Raw genomic sequence first — 19,065 nt, forward strand, 5'->3', positions numbered from 1 at the left:
ATATAAGTAATAAAATAATAGAGGTCTGTCAATAACTAATAGAAATTAAAAAAAAAGAAAGAGGAATCTCCATATATAACTTAAAAAATTAAAAAAAAAAATAAAACTCACTGAAGTATTTTTAAACTCAAGAAAATGAAAGAAGATTTCTAAAAAGATAATGCTAGGGGCTGGGATGTGGCTCAAGCGGTAGCGCGCTCGCCCGGCATGCGTGCGGCCCGGGTTCGATCCTCAGCACCACATACAAAGATGTTGTGTCCGCCAAATACTAAAAAAATAAATATTAAAAAATTCTCTCTCTCTCTACCTCTATCTCTCTCACTCTCTCTTAAAAAAAAAAAAAAAAAAAAAAAAAAAAAAAGATAATGCTAAAAATTACATACATGTAGAGCCATTGACTTACTGAAAAACAGGAATCAATCAACTCTAAGCAATCAAGATACAAAAAAAAAAAAAAAAAAAAAACATCAAACCATTAGCATCACAGCCAAACTGCTGAAAACCAAAACATAGAGAAAATATTTACAAAAGCCTGAGAAGGACAGAGAAAGATACTGGTGAAATAGAAGACTTGGTACACTTTACAAGGCTGAAATGTTATGCAGTATGCTTTATGAACAAACAGAAATACATTAATAAAAATATTTAGAAAATCCTTAAATATTAAGCACCCAGGAGTAGAACAGAAATTCAATGAAGAGAGCAGGAAGGGCTGTTTTACATCTCCTTGCATCTTCCCGCCGGCCCTGTTCTCAGGCAGTCCAGTACGGAGAGTGATCCACTCCACAAAGGGGAAGGAGAACATGAGCACTGGACTGTGTTTCAGACCTCAATGCCAGGCCTGTCCAATCAAACCACACTGGCCAGGTGACCACAGCTCCAGACTTCAGGCCAGTAGCCATGAACCAAAGCACTAGGCTCTGGACAGCCCCTGGCACTACCTGGATCCCCAAGCCCGAAGCTTCGACCAATCCCAGCACCAGGCAGACCCCTGAGCCATAGTCATCAGCTGGTACCCCCACACACAGCCTCCAGGCCGACCTCTGTAGATGGAGACCCTAGGCATGGTCAATGCCAAGCCACAAAGAGCAGCAACCGCCTTTAAGCCCACACGAGGTTTCAGACCAGTCCAGAGCCAGGTTGGCCCCGTGTACAGCTTCAGACCCAAGGCAGCATCAGATTGGTACCCACAGCTTTAGGCAAAAGGCTGGCAACCAGGCACTATGTGGTCACAGGCTGGTCACTGTAGTCCTATGGTCCTGCACACTCAGGACACAGACCAGCTCAAAAGACCCAAGGTCTAGTCCCATTCCAGTAGACCCAGCCCTGGATTGGTTTCCATAGGCCCAAGCTCAAGGACAGCCTCTGTGGACCCAGGTTCCAGGTCAGCCCCATGGTCCTGAGACCCAAGTAAGGCCTCATATAACAACTGGCACCAGATTTTCATCTACAGCCGTGGGTTCCAGACAGGACACAATGGCACACGCTCCATCCTTGCCTCCACACCAGGCCATCACCAGGGTCCAGGCCACCCCAGTAGACCCAGGTGCTAAGCTGGCCAATGCACACTGATCCTTTAGTACCACTTGAAGAGGATGGATTTGGGAGAATTTTTCTGACTTTTTTTTTTTTTATTTGGGTCATTAAGTTGTATATTATCTGGTGGAAGAAACATCAGAGGGCACACACCACATACTTTGTTTTCTTATAAAGTAAAGGAGATTTAGGAGTCATGATCACGTTTCTCCTTTGTGGATTCTGGACTAGGATCCTCTCTGACCTCCCTCTTCTTCCTCTCTACTCTTAACCTTAATAAGATCAGCTCAATGTATCACAGAAGCAGTAGACTAGTCTTTTATTTTTTAATATTTATTTTTTAGTTATAGTTGGTTGGACACAATACCTTTATTTTATTTATTTTTATGTGGTTCTGAGGATCGAACCCAGGGCCTTGCACATGCTAGGTGAGCACTCTGCCCCTAAGCCACAACCCCAGCCCCAGTAGACTAGTCTTTAATAAACTATCATGAAAACCCAGAGTACCTATGGGAGTCACATAACATTCTCCCTGGTTTGCCTCATATTTTTTTTTTTGAGAATTGGCCCATTTATTGCAATTTCAAATGCAATTTCCCACAGTATTTTAAAGTATTGATATTAAATAAAAATGGCCCCTCAAAAGTATATACCAGGTATTTGAGCCTTTGGAGCCTCAATGCTCTTCCAGAATTTAAAGGCCTCACTCCTGAAGTGCTGAGTCCATGACTCACTTGTGGTAACTGTCTTTAATTCAGAAAGGCAAGGAAATTAATTATTGAAATCATGGATCCTAGTCACAAGTAAGAGCAACTAGGGCAAAATTTTATTTACAGGTATTCCAAGAAGAATTCAAAAATGATATTGAGTTTATACCCTATATGTCAGCTATCAATAACTTTAAAGTGTCACGTACTATGGAAATTACAAGCAACTTCAAAGCTGATCTCCTTCTATTCAGGAGGTGCAGTAAAGAAATGGTAGTAATTGGTAATAATAGATGGTTCAACCAATATCCCATCTCTCCACTGGCACTCTGGGAAGAGCCAAGGAGGAAGTCATTGAGCGACTCACCTTTCCCATTTGACACTCTCATAGGGGGCTTTGGTGCCTAGGGACCCATCTGCTAGACAAGAAGCTGCTAATGATGGAACTTCTATCACTCTTCAACATAATAAAAAGAACAAGAAGATAACTCCACCACCGTTCTTCATTATCTGTAACATATTTATGAGAAGAAACTCTAGTTTCCCCTGCCTAATGAAATAGAAAGTTGGAAATCGGTGGGAAGAGTCTCAAGATTGCCACATAACTACTCGTTCCCTGGGAGGAAGGCAGATGAGGGAGAGAACTGTCTAAGGACAGCATGAAACAGCTGGCACTAATCAAAGATTCAAGTGACCCAAATTTGTGCTGTTTTTTTTTTTTTTTTTCAAACGATTTCATTTTCTTAGCCTTGCACAACATCCTGCAGTTCAGTCTCTGGAGAGGATTACTAATATGCCCTCCTGCGCTTGTAAAATAGTGATTCCTGAAGTTCTCAAGCAGATCTCAAAATCTACACTACTGTGGATGCAGTTCCAATGAGGAAATATCTATCAGGTTGTCTGTAGAGAGAGTTCTGGGGACCTAGCTAGGAGTCCCACGGTCTCGGGGCATTTTCTCTTAACATTTTTCTTTTGTTCCTCTTTTGCTCCATTTTCTATAATATAAAGTCAAGAACCCATTTCCTCTCACACTTCCAGCTATAAAACTCTTTCTATACTATTCTATTCTAACTATTCTAGAAAACTTTTTCCATGAAGCTGTCATGTCAACTGACCTCTTACTTGACCAACTGCATGATCCCATTATACTTGCCTCCTCATATAGTCCTGTAATTGTACCCTTGCTAACATTCTGTATGTTCTGATAAAGAGATCATGTTTATAAATGCTTGAATTCATTATAAATAGCCTCACTACTCTCTAAATTAAGACCAGCTAAATATATCCATATAAGCGGCACTAAATACTGTAATATAGGATCATGAAACCCCACAGGTATATGTGGCCTTCACACCAGTTCCTCCTTAATTTACCCGGATTTACTCTTGCTTTAGTGATTGATAGGATACAGATGATTTCCAAATTTCAGACATCAAGATCCTTCTTGACCCAAGACTTTCAGAACTGATCCACAGGACCTCCAGTGGATGATACATATTTTATAAGGTATCTCTCATACCTGTTTGAACTGGGGTTTCCCTTAACAGGCTACATATAGATCAGAGCAGACATTCAAAACTCTGCATAGAATGTGGAATGATGATGACAATAATTATATTTCAATAACTATATTTATACTTTGAGCAGTTACAAGATGCTGATTCTAAAATCTGTGTTCTTTATGTAGGTTATCGCATTCACTCTTCATAACAGAGTCATGAAGTTGTTATTCTCTCTCCCACTTCACACAAAAGAAAATTGAGGTACATAGAGGTTAAAAATCTTTTCAAAATCTCAGAAATAATGAATATTAGAGACAAGATTTATATCCAGCTTTATGAAATCTAAATCTTGATTAATTAATGATCATATATGGCTTTAGAATAGAGGTTATGACATGCAAATATGAATACTATATTATAAAAATTTTGGAAGTGACAATGTCATGTTTGGAATTTGTTTGCAGAGTCCAGGCTCTGCCAGCATTCTTATGAAGAAAGGGGTACTCTGGGGGTGGCCAGAGGAAATTCTAATAAGGAACTCACTCTCCAGAAGCAGGTATTTCAATCCTCTCACTCTCCTCTCCATCAAGAAGAGCATTTTATGAGTTAGATAATAATGTCAGAATTTCTAAAAAAAAAAAACCTGTGAAAATCAACCCAATATTATGAATATTGCTAATGGTAAAAATAAATGTCACAAATTATATGATTTTAGATAAGTTCCCTTGCCTTTGGTAAAAGGTATAAGAACCTACTAAATGGGTAGCTTGGTTGGTTTCTTGACTATTTCTTGACTATTTCTGAATATGGTTGAGAATCCTGAAGAATTCTGGCTACAAAACCAGTGAACTTCTGCACCTGTACCTGTGTGTTTGACACAATCAATCCTTCCAGCATTATGATCATCTAAGTACCTAAAACCTTATAGAGCTGGGATTCCTAGAGCCTGAGTAGCAGATGACAGGACCCTTTATTTGCTTGATAACAAAAGCTTATGTAATTAACACACATCAATCTTTTTGTGTATGAAACCCAACTTTTTGTGTATGAAACTGTTTTTATAACCTATGAGGGTTAGCTACCAAAGCATGACCGAAAGAAATGTGCTTAACTAGGTTAGCTCGAGCCCATTTTAATCACAGGTAGATCCAGAATTTGCCAAATCCAGCATCCTGGAGATTTATACCTTTTTTCCTAAGAGTTTACACTTAGGATTTTGATCCATTTGGGATTAATTTTGTATATGTGAGTGAAAATGGACCAATTTCATTAACTCATATTCAGGTTACTCACTAGTTATCTCACTACCATTTGTCATGAATAGTATTTTCCCATTGAATGTGAAATTATATCCCCCAAATATAAGTTGAAGTCTTAAGCTGCACGACCTATGAATGCAAACTCACTTGGAAATAGAGCCTTTGAAGCTAAACAAGATAATCTGAAGTTATTAGGGTAGCCATAATCCAATGTGACTGTGCCTTTTAAAAAACTCATGCACATGGAAAATACCGTGTAATCACGAAGGCAGAGATTGGAGTGATGCATCTGTAAGTTAAAGGACATCAAACAGTTTTCGCACACCACCAGAACCAATGAGGAAAGCACAGGGTGTTTCTGGACAACCACTTGTGAATGACATTAGTGTCCATAGTCATTCACTATCTCAGGGAACAGTGCCAGTATGTACAGAAGTACTAGAGTGTGGAGTCAGAGCATCATTCCCAAGCCTACAAACTCTAGTGAAATTTTCCCAGCTAATTTTTTGATCATTTGGGACCCATACTTTCTTCTTCTAATTCCTCCCTTTTTTAATGGAAATACCTATCTTTATGCCTGTCAGGCTATAAAATTTTGGAAGTGGGTAACAGGATTATAACTGATCTTTTAAAAATTTTCAGAGATGGAGAAGATTTTTGCTGTGGGATTAACCATATCTTGAGTCTTATTCCTACCTATGCTGATGATGTTTGGTTTAGAGTTTGGACTAGGTTAATTCTGTTGAATGAGTGAAGACTGGAGGCTGTTGAGATGAGATGAATGTGTTTTGTATGTGGGAATAGGCACTTGTAGGATGAACAGTAAACTATCAAGGGTTGAACAGTAGCACTCCAGATATTTATGCTCAATTCTTCACCCTTAATACCTAAAAAAGTGACCTTATTTAGAAATAGGGTCATGGTACATGCAATTAATTAAAATGAAATCATTAAGATGACCACTGGGGTCCTTATTAAAAAAATAAAATGTGTATGTGGACAGATATATACAGCAAAAACATCAAGTGCAGATGAAAGTACAGATCAGAATGATACATCCACAAGCCAAAATATTCCTGGAAACCACCATAAGTTACTTAAAAGACATGGAACAGATATTTATTCAGGAGTAATCGAACTTACTGACTTCTTGATCTTTGACGAATTCTGCTAGAAAAGTGGAATGATGAATGACTGCTGTTTAAGACCTCCAATGGTGGATCTTTGTTACAGTAATTTATGGAAAGTAATAACACTCTGGGGGGAGGGGCTATTATCCTTTCAGTTCAGAGAACTTAGTTATTACACTCACTAACTTGTTCTTAAGAAAAATATTTCACCAGTTTGGGTATAAACTGTATAAAATTTCAATTCGCTAATTTATCTGCAGAATCTTAAAGAGTCCATTTTAACTAGAATGGATAAATGTAAGGATGAGTGAATCACATGCAGGCTGCTCCTAGTGATACCTTTATGCAACTATGAAGTTTGGCTTAGAACCAGACATAGTGGAACACAGCCATTGGTGACGCTGAGGCGGGAGGATCACAAATTTGAGGCCAGTTTTGGCACCTTAGTGAGATCTTATCTCAAAATTTTAAAAAAGAATAAAAAGGGGCCTGGGGTTGTGGCTCAGTGGTAGAGCACTTGCCTTGCACGTGTGGGGCCCTGGGTTCAATCCTCAGCACCACATAACAAAAATAAATAAAAACAAAGATGTTTTGTCCACCTACAACTAAAAATAAATAAATAAATGAAAGAATAAAAAAGGCTAAGGATGAGGATGTAGTTCAGTGATGAGGAGCCCCTGGGTTCAATTCCAAGCGCAAAAAAAAAAAAATTAATCTCAAAAATTTGACTTAGGTTCCCCAGCTCCATGGGCAAATTATATTTCATCATGAAAATTAAACTTCCAGTCATTCTTTGAAAACTATCATATGTCAAGATGGTCATTTTCAATTATTTAAGGACACAGTAGTAAAATACGTAAGTAAAATTTAGATATTATTTCTGATAGAAACATTCCTAAGGAATAAAGTGATTGGTTTGGATTTAATAGAAAAAAATAATTGAATAATTACATTAATTTACTTCTTAGGACAATCTCAGAGTACAGTGAAATGTCTTACCAGTTAATAGGTTTCTTATCACTACCTTTTAAACACAGAAAGTGGTTGAAATTACAGAAAAATATCTGCTTCAGGAAGATACTCAATTAACCTTGCTATGGTAAGTTCATTCCATGAAACTGGTTTCAGAGAGCTATGCAGATGAAAGTCCCCCTTCTATGTTGACATATAGGATAGAAAACATTCAAGGGAGGTCAAGACAATCAACATGTCCTCCTGCCCAATCACATCAGCAATCCCACTCATACTTAGTGGGATCAAGGACATGTTTGTGGATGAATGGGTGAGAAGACACCCAAAGCTGCAGAGGAGACTCCTGGGATTAACAGGTAACAATAAGGTGGAACATAAACCCAGGTAAACCATTGGCTGCAGACAGGGTCAGCCTAAGAGAGGCCATGTGGGTTGCAATCAGCAAGGCCATGGGGTGGACAGCACATGCCCTTCAAAGAACATATCTTGCCATCATGTGACCTAGATGACAGATATGGAGCTAGAAAACTTATTTGTGCAGTTGAATTTCAGTCTTGCTTTGGTCCTAATCCCTTCTTTCTATACTGGTCGCTCTCTCCATTGGATTGGAAATGTTTGCTCTATGCCATTACATATTGCATATAAGTACTTACCTTTTATGTTTATAGGCACTCACAAACAAGAGTTTAATCTCAGAGGAGACTTTGAACTTGAACTTTTGAGCAATGCTGGAACAGTTGAGACTATGGGGACTCTTGATGATGAACTAAATGCATTTTTCATTGTGAGATGAATATGTGCTTTGGGGGACCCCAGTGCAATATCATGGTTTGTATATGAAGTGTTTGTCAAAACTCATGGGTGAAATAGTGAAGTATTATTCGAGGGTAAATTGATTAAATTTTAATTGTTTAAATTAAATGAGAGCTGTAACCTAATCACAGTGGATTAGTCCATTTGGTGAATTAATACTTGGAAAGGATTATTGTTCTGGATGATAGCTATGGGAGTTAGGGTATAGCTTAAGGCAGTAGGTCACTGGAGTTATGCCTTTAGGGTTAATATTTTGTCCCTATCTCCTTGTACTCACTCTCTGCTTCCTGACTTGCCACGGATGTGAATTTTTTCCCACATCACATCTTTCTTGTATGATGTTCTTCCTCATCTCAGACCCAAAGCAATGGAGTTGGCTGACCATGGACTGACACTTCGGAAACCCAGAGCCCAAAATAAACTACTCCTTCTCTAAGTTGTTCTTGTCAGGTTTTTAAGTCACACCAACAAAAGACTGACTTTCTTCTCGTCCTGAAGACTTGGCCACATGCAAGCAATTCAACTTCTGGAAGATACAAATGGTCTTCAGATTGCAGACTCCACACTGGCATTTTGAATCAGCAAGTTGGCTAACTGTTCTGTCTGTAACCTGTAGTTTGCCTTTGGTGATCTCACATTCATGTGGAAGAAAAACTAAAACCGATCCAGTTCCTCTTCAGTGAGGTTTTCCAGGCCAGCTAGTAACAGCATTTCTTAATATCGATCTCTCAACACTGGAGTCACCCTATAAGAAATCCAAAGACATAAGATTACACCAGTAAAGGAGATCCTACCTTCAAAATAAGGAGAGATGTAAATGTCGTTTTCAATGAAAAATAAAATGACTATAGTACAGTAAAGGATATTTGGACAAAAGATAAGCAAAAGCTCCCAACTGAGATGTTCATTATTACCGAAATAGTAAATCTTCAGAGTTCATATGCTGTCTCTGAAATTCTTAGAGAACGGCATCCATTCTTGCTATTTTTAAAATAGGTTTATTGAGGCTTACTGTCATACAACACAGTGCATGTATTTCATACATATCATTTGAAAACATAAAAATCAGTTGTTTATATATGTGTGCCAGTTTCTGGATTCTTTATTCCATTCCATTAGTTTCCTTCTCTGTTTTTATGCTAACAAGACATTGAAAATTGCTTATATACTAAAAAATGACAAAATCATGGCATTTGCAAGGAAATGGATGGCATTAGAGCAGATTATGCTAAGTGAAGCTAGCCAATCCCTAAAAAAAACAAATGTCAAATGTCTTCTTTGATATAAGGAGAGTAACTAAGAACAGAGCAGGGAGGAAGAGCATGAGAAGAAGATTAACATTAAACAGGGATGGGAGGGGGGAAGGAAAGGGAGAGAGAAGGGAAATTGCGTGGTAAAGGAAGGAGACCCTCATTGTTATACAAAATTACACATAAGAGGAAGTGAGGGGAAAGGAAAAAAAAAACAAGAGAGAGAAATGAATTACAGTAGATGGGGTAGAGAGAGAAGATGGGAAGGGAGGAGAGGGGGGATAGTAGAGGATAGGAAGGGCAGCAGAATACAACAGTCACTAATATGGCAGTTTGTAAAAACGTGGATGTGTAACTGATGTGATTCTGCAATCTGTATAAGGGGGAAAAATGGGAATTCATAACCCACTTGAATCAAATGTATGAAATATGATATATCAAGAGCTATGTGATGTTTTGAACAACTAATAATAATAATAATAAAGAAAATTGCTTATATATAATATCCAAATAATATACAAAATATCAGAAATGGTTCATCAATAATTCTAGGCATAAGATCAACATAAACATCTGCATTTCTTTATTTTGCAGATATACCAATAGAAAACAAATTGATAAAAAGTACAAAACCATGATGTACTTAGGGATACCTAGCAAAAAATATATAAAACCATTATAGACAAAACTATGAAACTTTACTGATGATTGCAAAGAAGACAAATAAATAGGAATATATATGATTTTTTTTTTAATTTGAAGACTCAATAATATGAATAGGACAATTCTTTTCACACTAACCTATAAACTCCACACAAAACCTCAAAGATCCTTGCAAACACACCCCTTTGGTAAAGGTGTCAATAGTGGGAGAAGTTTTGCATGTGTGTGAAGGAAGTATATGAGAACACCCTGTACTTTCTGCTCAAACTGCTCTAAAATTACAGATTTTTTTCAATTTTTCTCTGTCTGTATATAAATATATCACACTAAATTTCACCCTTATGCCCATCCATAATGCACTAATTTAAAAAACTATAAATAAATAGAAGAAATATCTGTAGAGCAGGGGAAAGGAAAGAGGAGGAGGGGGAATGGGTGGGAAAGGGAAAGTCCTAGGGACTGAATTGGAGAAAATCATATTCCATACTCATACAATTGGATCAAAATGAACTTCAGTATTAGGTATGTTTGCCATGAATTAATGAAAAAGAAGTATAAAAGTACAGATTATTCAGTTTTAAAAAAAAATCTCAAAGACATTTCTGAATAATTTGTTGAGATAAGCCTAAAACCTATATAAAAGAGTAAGGAGAAATCAAACTGATGATTTTGGAAGCCCCAGCTCTACAAGAAACCAATATCTATTACAGCCATAATAATTAAGGCAACATGAAATGTCACTTAACAGATAGCATGAAGATAGAAGCACATATATGTGAAAAAATGGTATTGTAACACAGCCGACAGAAAGGCCAAATATAAAGTGTTGGGCCGATGAGAAATCTCCATAGATGAGAGTCAAACATTGGATTTGTATCTCACAAAATCACACAAAAATTACATAGCATGAGAGACTGAAGTTCTAATGTGTTGAGTGATATCATTTACAGATAACAGGAAAATCTCATTACATTGAGGGAGGGAAAATATCTTAAAGCACAAAAAAGTGCAAGCCAGAAAGTAAAACTTTATTAAATTCAATTGCATGCATGCAAATTCTAAGGTTTTTTTTAAATTTTTTATTTTTTAATTTTTTATTTTTTTAACAAATAAGACAGGGTATTAGAGTACAAATACAAACCAAACACTGGGAGAACATATCTGCATATCTGCAATATGTAATATGATTAATAGATAATTTGCATGCAGAAGATATACAGAACCACACATCCTACTATAAACATCCCACTTGTTAAATTGCCAAAAAATATGAATGTATTTTAATTGTATTAACAACATTAATCCAATCTCCAGTACACATATGGGTAGATGTTTCATCATTGCTAGTGAGCAGTGCCTTCCGAGCTGAAAATAACTAATGGTGATTTTCAGGGAAGCTTGGGCAGACAAGGATAGTAGAAAAATCTACCCTGTCCATACAGTGAGGGTCAGAGAACTGGAAACTCAGTTCATTCATGTATCCAAACACTCCCTGTTGTTCACGCCATGAAGATGAGATTAATGGTGCTCCTTTCTCTTTTCTTCTCATTGTGGGGAAGACTAGGAGGTGTGCATTGCAAGTGACTGGAATGTGCACCTTTCCTCTTTGATTTTTTAGCATCATGCAAAGGAAGAGAGGTTCCTAAATGCTGGATATGGAGTTCCTGAAATGCTGTATTGTGTAGCATATGGTTTTCTTGCTTGGAGAAAGTATAAAAAAAAAACCTGGTGACTATAGTGAGGGCCCTCAAGAAAAGACAAGAATGAGACATGAAAAAAATTATATAATATTAGGTAAAAAACACGTCTGGACATGAAGCTGTATTGCGAAGCATTCTGCCAATTTTCCAGTTCTAGACTTCCTTATCTATTGAGATTTGTAAGAAAAACATGTAACTACTGCTCTAACTTGTCAGGGTTACTGAGATGTTACAGGAAAAGCACTTAGCCTCTCTGGCTGAAGAAATCGAAACCTAGAGGCATCTCGCTCTGTTTACGTTGCTTCCTCTCCCCCTGGGCTGAGAGCCCAGCGAGTGAGACACCCAGCATTGTCAGTAAGTGACTCACCAGGGCACTTTTCCTGTTTTCTTCAGGAAATGCTTCATCTTTTCAGCATTTCAGAACCCAAGATCCTGCCGTTTTCGTTCAGTCTCTGAGAGATCTCACCTAGTTTTCTAATGCAAACAAAAAAATCCCTGCTTCCTGCACTACTGAAGAGCTGAAGAGCTGGACCACTGTTGAAGAAATCCCCAGGGAGGTGAGTCCTGTCAGTGCTTTCTGTGAAGAAGATTTTGTGGACACCTCCCACAAATCACAAGGTCAGCCGGGGAAATCAGTGTTGGGTCTTCTGGGTGGTGGGGTGAGGGGAGTCGGGCCGGCATCAGCTGCTTTGGAATTGGCGATAACTTCAGTAGCTAGACTGATTCACTTAGAAAGATAACAGACCTCTTTATTCCGCCAACACGGGAGCCTGAAAAAGGGGAAGTGCATTTTGGCTATTTCGGATTGTAAACTCTGAGGAGGAATTGGCAGGAGTTCATATTGCAGAAGAGGACTTTGGTTTTCTTGGTTGGAGAGAGTATAAAAAACTTGGTGACTGTAGTGAGGGACCTCAGGAAAAGACAAGAATGAGACATGAAAAGAAGCATAAAGTAATGTTAATTAAAAACACACACCTGGAATGACGCTGTGTTGTGTAGCATTATCCCAATTTTCCAAAACATGAGAATAAATGGAAAGGCATCATAGAAAATTTTAGATTCACAAGCTCAGATATTCAAATATATGATCTTAATATTTTCAGAAGTATTTTTAACTTTCCTTTAATTCCATTTGAAAACAGGACTAGTGGCAGATTTCAATCACTTTTGGATAGCTCTGCCAGCCTGAAAATTCATTATCATACTATATACATAGGTTTTGGTGTTAAGAGGTAGAGAAAAAGAAGGAAATTCAAGTACGGGAGAAGAAGGGAAGTCAAGTAGAAAGAAGTCTTGTATATTAGAAGGTTTAAAAGACTTTCTGTAGAGCCAAATTCAATATTTCATGTGCACTTGAATAGATTATGAGATTTTAGTTGTTGATATCATATTTTTTATATATATAAAAATATTGTTAAGTACATCAGGTATGTTGCTCAGATAATCTAAATATTTACATATTTTTTTAACTTTGTTCATTCAGGAATTGAGAAAATTCATAGATTAAGAAATACTTCAGGCCAAAAGATATGGAGATCTGCCATACCAACTAAAAAAATTGTCACTTTTCCTTGTGGTTCCTTGAAATCCATATATGTGTAGCTACATACAGATAGCTACATATATGTAATGATGTATACATCTGTGTCTCTGTGTGTGTATATATGGAGAAAAATATATTTATGGTACCAGGAGGACCAAAAAGTTATTATAACTGTTATTAGAAACATCCATAATTAAAACTGCTGGGTTTCCTAGGAGCTGAATGTTTTATTATTAGATGTTATCTGATAACGATGTCTGTTTTTTCCACATGTCAGTGATGTTTTTTTAATGACACTTAGATAGATGTCTTCAATTAATTTTGACAAAAACATAAAATCACCTAACTGATTAGGCCCTTTATGTATATGCTGGTATAAAGTATTTTGTCTTGTTTTTGCTATCTTTACTTCAATCTATGACACTTCTTTATTCTCTTTGTTTTTAACTTATTGTTCTATCTTATGCTTTATGAAAAATACATAAAGAAATTGTTATTTTCTGTTTCTCTCCTACTTTCGCCATGATGATGGGTTTCCTCTATTTTTTCTCTTCAATCATACCTTTATTTTTAAGACATAGTCATACTTAATCAAGTTTGTTTTCATTCTCCTGATTTTTTGGCCTGAAGTATTTCTTAATCTATTATTTTCTTATTGACTACTTCTTTCAATAGATATTTCCATGTGGGTTGTTGTAATTCAAAACTACCTAGGCCTTGAGAAAAACAGAGTAGTTGTTGAGGCTTTCCTGCTTAAATATCATTTTTGTAGGTTAAAATTACACTTCCAAAATTATTTTTTCACTCAGGCCAGGTTAGAGCACCTTCTTCTGTACTGAGGGGCTAGATATATTTTGAAATTCAGTTTTTGAAGTTCACAGAAGGCTATTTGAAACATCTGTTCTATACATTGTATTACTACAAGCTCCACTGATAATCTGTATCTTTACTCCAATACCAAAAGCAATAATATTTCAACAACAACACAAACAAGAGTGTTCAGATTTCAGAAGAATAAGGATTACACATAGCCACCTATCATCTCACATATGGTTATATTTTACAAACAAATTGTGTTGCCACACTCTCAAAACTTTCTATTTTAAAGGTATTTGGGTTATGCAATAGATATTTGGGTTATGCTATATTCAATCTGAGGATGTTCCTGTTCCCTCAAGGAAGAAGCAATTAACAGCCAAAGAAATTTGAACATTCCATTTATCCAAAAGGTGTACAAAGAAATGATTTCTAAACTAAAAACACTTGTAAAGTAAGCAGAAAACTGGAATCCATACCATGTACCAGTGTCACTACGGTAGAGCACAAAAAGCTACCTAGGTTCAGAAGTATGACTCTTGTCCATGTGGGAATTCTAGGGATTCCAGAAGACAAAACCTCAGTTTACACTTAAAGGTTGTAGTGGGAGGTAATCAGAAAAGGAAATACAGAAATGGCTTTTCAGGCCATGAAAGGGAAGTAGCAAAGTCATAAAGCATGAAAAGACAAGAGTGTGTTGTGTATATCAGAAGCGTGTGACATGAGGGATATGAAGAGCAAAACAGAAATGAAAAACAGGAGGTCACTCAGGGCCTTCCAGGATCCTTTAAGGAGTCAGGAATATTTCTAACACTATTAAAAATTTTCAGCAGTAGTGTGCTGTGGACCCTAGAGAGAAAACTGACTCCATGAAAAATCTAATTAAGGAAATTAAGGCTGAAAGAAGAAAAATCAAGTAACTGTTGAAATAATTCTACCAATAAATACTATGACCCAATAAATAATTCTACCAATACATATTGTGACAAAGGACACAGAATGCATGCTCCAACACGAGGACAGACGCAGTACTAATGAGAGCTGGGTAGGGAAGAGCCAAGTGGACAGGGTCAGTGCCTGAGCCTGGAAGTGGGGTGCAGCAGCAGCAGAAGTCACTCCTGGGGGAGCTGGGAGGCCACGGCCATTGGCCCAGCAGCCACTTCATTCATAACAGGTGAGCAGAGAGTCAGGAACAAGATACACCCAGGGATGGGCCCAGGTCCAAGAAAGAACGGCAAGGGGAGCCAGGGGCTCTGACACTGCACCCCCCCAGCCTGTTCCAGACCCCTTCACCACCCACCATTGAATCCACTCCGCTCTCATCACTCAGAGGGAAGAATTTCTTAGAAACGTGTACTGCAGCATTCCTCCCCCCACCTCCACAGCAGCACCTCTGGTAACCAAGCCCTCTTCATCATCGCACACACACCTCTGGACGGCACGTGGACAGGGGGCAGTCACTCACACACACATAAGCCATTTTTTAAAGTGTCCGTATGCACGGGTCAGACTCTATGCTGTTTCTGTCTTGTAGGCTCATCCGTAACTTGAGAGATGGTGAACGAATACAAGAAAATTGTCCTGCTGGTGGGGCTAGAGGCCATTAAGGATTATGAATTTAGATTGATTAAGTCCTTATTGGCCAAAGACTTAAAACTGACTAGAAATATGCAAGAAGATTATGACAGAATTAGGATTGCTGACTTGATGGAAGAGAAGTTCCAAAGGGATGCTGGGCTGGGAAAACTGATAACACTCTGCAAAGACATTCCGGCACTTGCAGACCTCGCGGAAACTCTTAAAACTCGGAGGTTGAAAGGTAACCAGGAGGCACCCCTGACTCCCATCCTTTCTGCCCCCACCTTCCCCAACATTGACTAGAGCCCTGACTTGCTCACAGTTGATACATCCCTTTCCCAAGTCAAAACCTCAGTTGCCATAGCAATCATGGTTCTTGAGATGCCAACCATTTGACCACTTAGAGAACTCCTTTCCAGTCAAGTGTTCTGATGGTTTTTTTTTGTTTTTGTTTTTGTTTTTTTTTTTTTTTTTTGGCAAAGGGGTTATGTCTTTTGAGGGTGGAGATGAAGAAAATAGGTAGAAGGACTCATTGAGAGACTAGTGTTTCCAATACATTACATTGGAAAATAACAAAGTAAAATTGAGGGGGAAAAAGGTGCATTTAAAAAATATTTAAATCAATTATTATTATTGCTTTATTAGCATACTAGTTCATCATTAATATCTTCTCTGGCAACAAAAGAGAAGCACTATTTAATTAAAAACCTGCCTTTCACTGATGTGAAGACATTCCCTCTTATGAAATACTGGGTTTAAAAACCACGTGTAAGAACTCAAAGTCCAATACCACCACTTTTCCATGTCGCAAAGGAGATGATATTTCCTTCTCTATTTTCTCCAATTTGGAGAAATCTTCTACAAAGATGACCTCTCCTTAACATCATGTAGAGTGTAGAAACTTATGAGGCAAATGTACAATAAGAGGGTTGGGAAAGGGATTGACAGAGGTCCCTGGGAGTCCCCGGGATAGGAAGGCTGTGCTCACTGCACACAGGAAGGCTAAGGAAACCGCGGAGGGACAGGCTGGGCCTGGGTGGCTTCTGCCAGGCTGAGCTGATGGGCTAGAGGTGGACGCCCCCAGTCAGACACAAAAGCAGGAGCAGAGGGGAAACCGACTGAGACTGCGTCCACTGTCCTCACCCAGGAGCCCCGGTTTATTGTGCTGTCTTTTACTTCATCAGTTAAAAGGAAATCCAAAGGGGAAAAAAAATCTACAGGGAAAAAAGTGGAGCAGGATGAATCTCCTACTGCCCAGTCCAGGTCCACAACAAACACAGATTCGGAACCAGAGTCAGAGGAGGAGATACCTTCGTTGAAGGTAGGACTGCTGAGCCCCCACTGAAAAAGCGTCCACTCCTGATCTTCCACTTTTTGCCTTTTAATCTACCCTCCAGTATCTGTATAGATCAAGAACGTAGTGAAAAACGAGCTTCTGAGCCTGCAAACTCATACCTGTTGGTCTCCCGTTTTCTTTCAGTACTGCTGTGCACTTGAACTTAGGTAATATGACCCCCTAGAGCAGAAACAGAAAATCATCACACTTTTGTAAGCTATGCACTAAAATAGCAATCAGTTTGGGACAATGGCTTGCTAAAGCCTATTGAGAGACACTGAGTCCAAATTTAGCTTTTCCAAATCCAAGTCTCCTGCTCTTCCATCACCAGAGGTGAGTACAGGGTGACATGCACAAATTACTTTTCCTCTTTCTGTGAAGCAGTCATGTATGGCCAGTGCTTACCTTCTGGCCATCTTTTTAGAAGATGGACTGACTCCCTGGAGTTCCCAAGGGTATTAGTATAATTAGAATCTGCTTATAAATACAGACTTTCTTGTCTAAAGATGCTCTGCTTCAACTGACATTAAACCCCATTACCAAAGGCTGGGAGTGTGGCTTAGAGGTGGAGCACCTAATCAGCATGATTAAGGCCCTGGTTCAATTCGCAGCACCAAAAAAGAAAACCTACCTCTGTCAAGAAGAAAGAAAGACTAAAATTGTCTCAAGAAAACAAAATGAAAAAATCTGAAGACCCTGAGAGAACACAGCTTCCCCCAGAACAGGGTCGGTTTATGGAACCTTCAGCAACCAGCGAAGAACAAACTGCGGTCTGTCCCCAGACTCCTCATGGGGCTCCACCAGAACCATCCAATAGTCCTCCAGTCAAGGTACCTCTTCCTGTTCCTAATACTTGTCCCTCCCCACACCATATTTCAGGGGTCATTAAAACCTTGAAAGAACTTTTCCTAATCCCTTACTGTACCCCATTTCCTCCTACAATTAAATCACATATTGATTTACAAAATGCATCTATCAAAATCTCAGGGCTATTTACAAGGCATACATTGATGAAACAATTTCTGATCTCCACAGTGTTAGGTTCATGTGTTGGTCCAGGAGAGATGGATATGAATGGGGGTTGGCCAGACAGAGAAAGATGCATGAATACAAGTATGTTCACTCTAGATTCCAATTTCTTCTCAACCCTTTATCTTTGCTTACTGACCAAACTTCTGAGTTAATTTCAGCCACCTGTGCTACTGCTTGCCACGTCTTTTGACCCATGGTCTGTCCCTGCTTTGGAATTCCTTATTACCCATCCGGTACCAGCAATAATGCATTCCTCAAATAATTCCTCATGGAAAGACCCCCTATGCAAAAGAGCAGACATTGGCCCTAAGCTTTTCTGTACTTTTATCCTACTGTAAAAAAAAAAAAATAGGTGTCTTTCTTCTCTACTAGATGACAAACTCATATTGTAGTCAGCTCTGCCAGAGGGGAGAAAAGACAGAGGTGGAAAAGTGAATTCATACCTGTATTATCAACTCCATCAAACTCTGCTTTTTGTTTTGCCTTTTCGTTTCCCTGCCTTGATGTGATTCCTGTGTTTACCAGCGACCCAAGATCAAGAAGTCTGTACCGTTGGTGAATAAGCAAGAAAAAATTTCTTCAAGTTTTCAGGAGGGGCAGGTAAGAGCACAAGTTAAGTCACTCTTCTGCACTCTGGTTTCTAACTCAAGACCCACGCTGCACTTCGACTTAAGGTCCAGCCTCACCACCAAGCCATATGCCGATGTTGAAGACAGACCTCCTATACAGGGAGACTATTGATTTTTGGCTTGATTTTCTGTTGTATTTACTTATTCGTTTATTTATGGGCAGGAGGGATTGAACTTAACCAGTGAGCCAAATTCCCAGTTCTCTTTATTTTTGATCTTGAGAGAGGGTCTTGATAAGTTGCTTAGGGCCTCGTTAAGTAGCTGAGGCTTGCTTTGAACTTGTGATCCTCCTGCCTCAGCCTCCTCCTCACAGGAGAGCACCACCATGCCCAGCCTCTGTTGTTAGTATTGTTGTTAGTTCCCAGAACCCACATTTCTCACAATAATCTTTCCTGAAAGGTCAAAGAAATCTGCTTTTTTGTTTGTCTGTTTTTCTTTTTAGGAGCCTGGAGAACAGGTGTCAGGACAAAAAATGTGCATTTCCTTAATGGAAAGTTTTAGTTAATAAACAAAATTCAATTCAAAGGCTGCTGACTTTGTTCTGAAATTTCCTCCCTTAGAGAAAAAAAAAAAAAAAAAAACAGAGGTTTTTTTTTTTT

The 19,065-nt window shown here is 38.5% G+C and overlaps 1 protein-coding gene across 1 annotated transcript in view; it reads left to right on the forward strand.

Moving 5' to 3' along the window:
- The window catches only part of LOC124082587 (gamma-interferon-inducible protein 16), a 46,798-nt gene that overhangs the window by 19,347 nt on the left and 8,386 nt on the right, over positions 1–19,065 (forward strand). The window contains 4 exon segments of the mRNA XM_058574127.1: positions 15,426–15,710; positions 16,654–16,790; positions 17,417–17,635; positions 18,363–18,437. Of these exon segments, the coding sequence (XP_058430110.1) occupies positions 15,426–15,710; positions 16,654–16,790; positions 17,417–17,635; positions 18,363–18,437 (716 nt within the window).

This window comes from Marmota monax, unplaced genomic scaffold (genome assembly GCF_021218885.2).
Source record: "Marmota monax isolate L192 unplaced genomic scaffold, Marmota_monax_Labrador192_F-V1.1 WCK01_AAM20220418_F8-fsc00145, whole genome shotgun sequence".
Lineage (NCBI taxonomy): Eukaryota > Metazoa > Chordata > Mammalia > Rodentia > Sciuridae > Marmota > Marmota monax.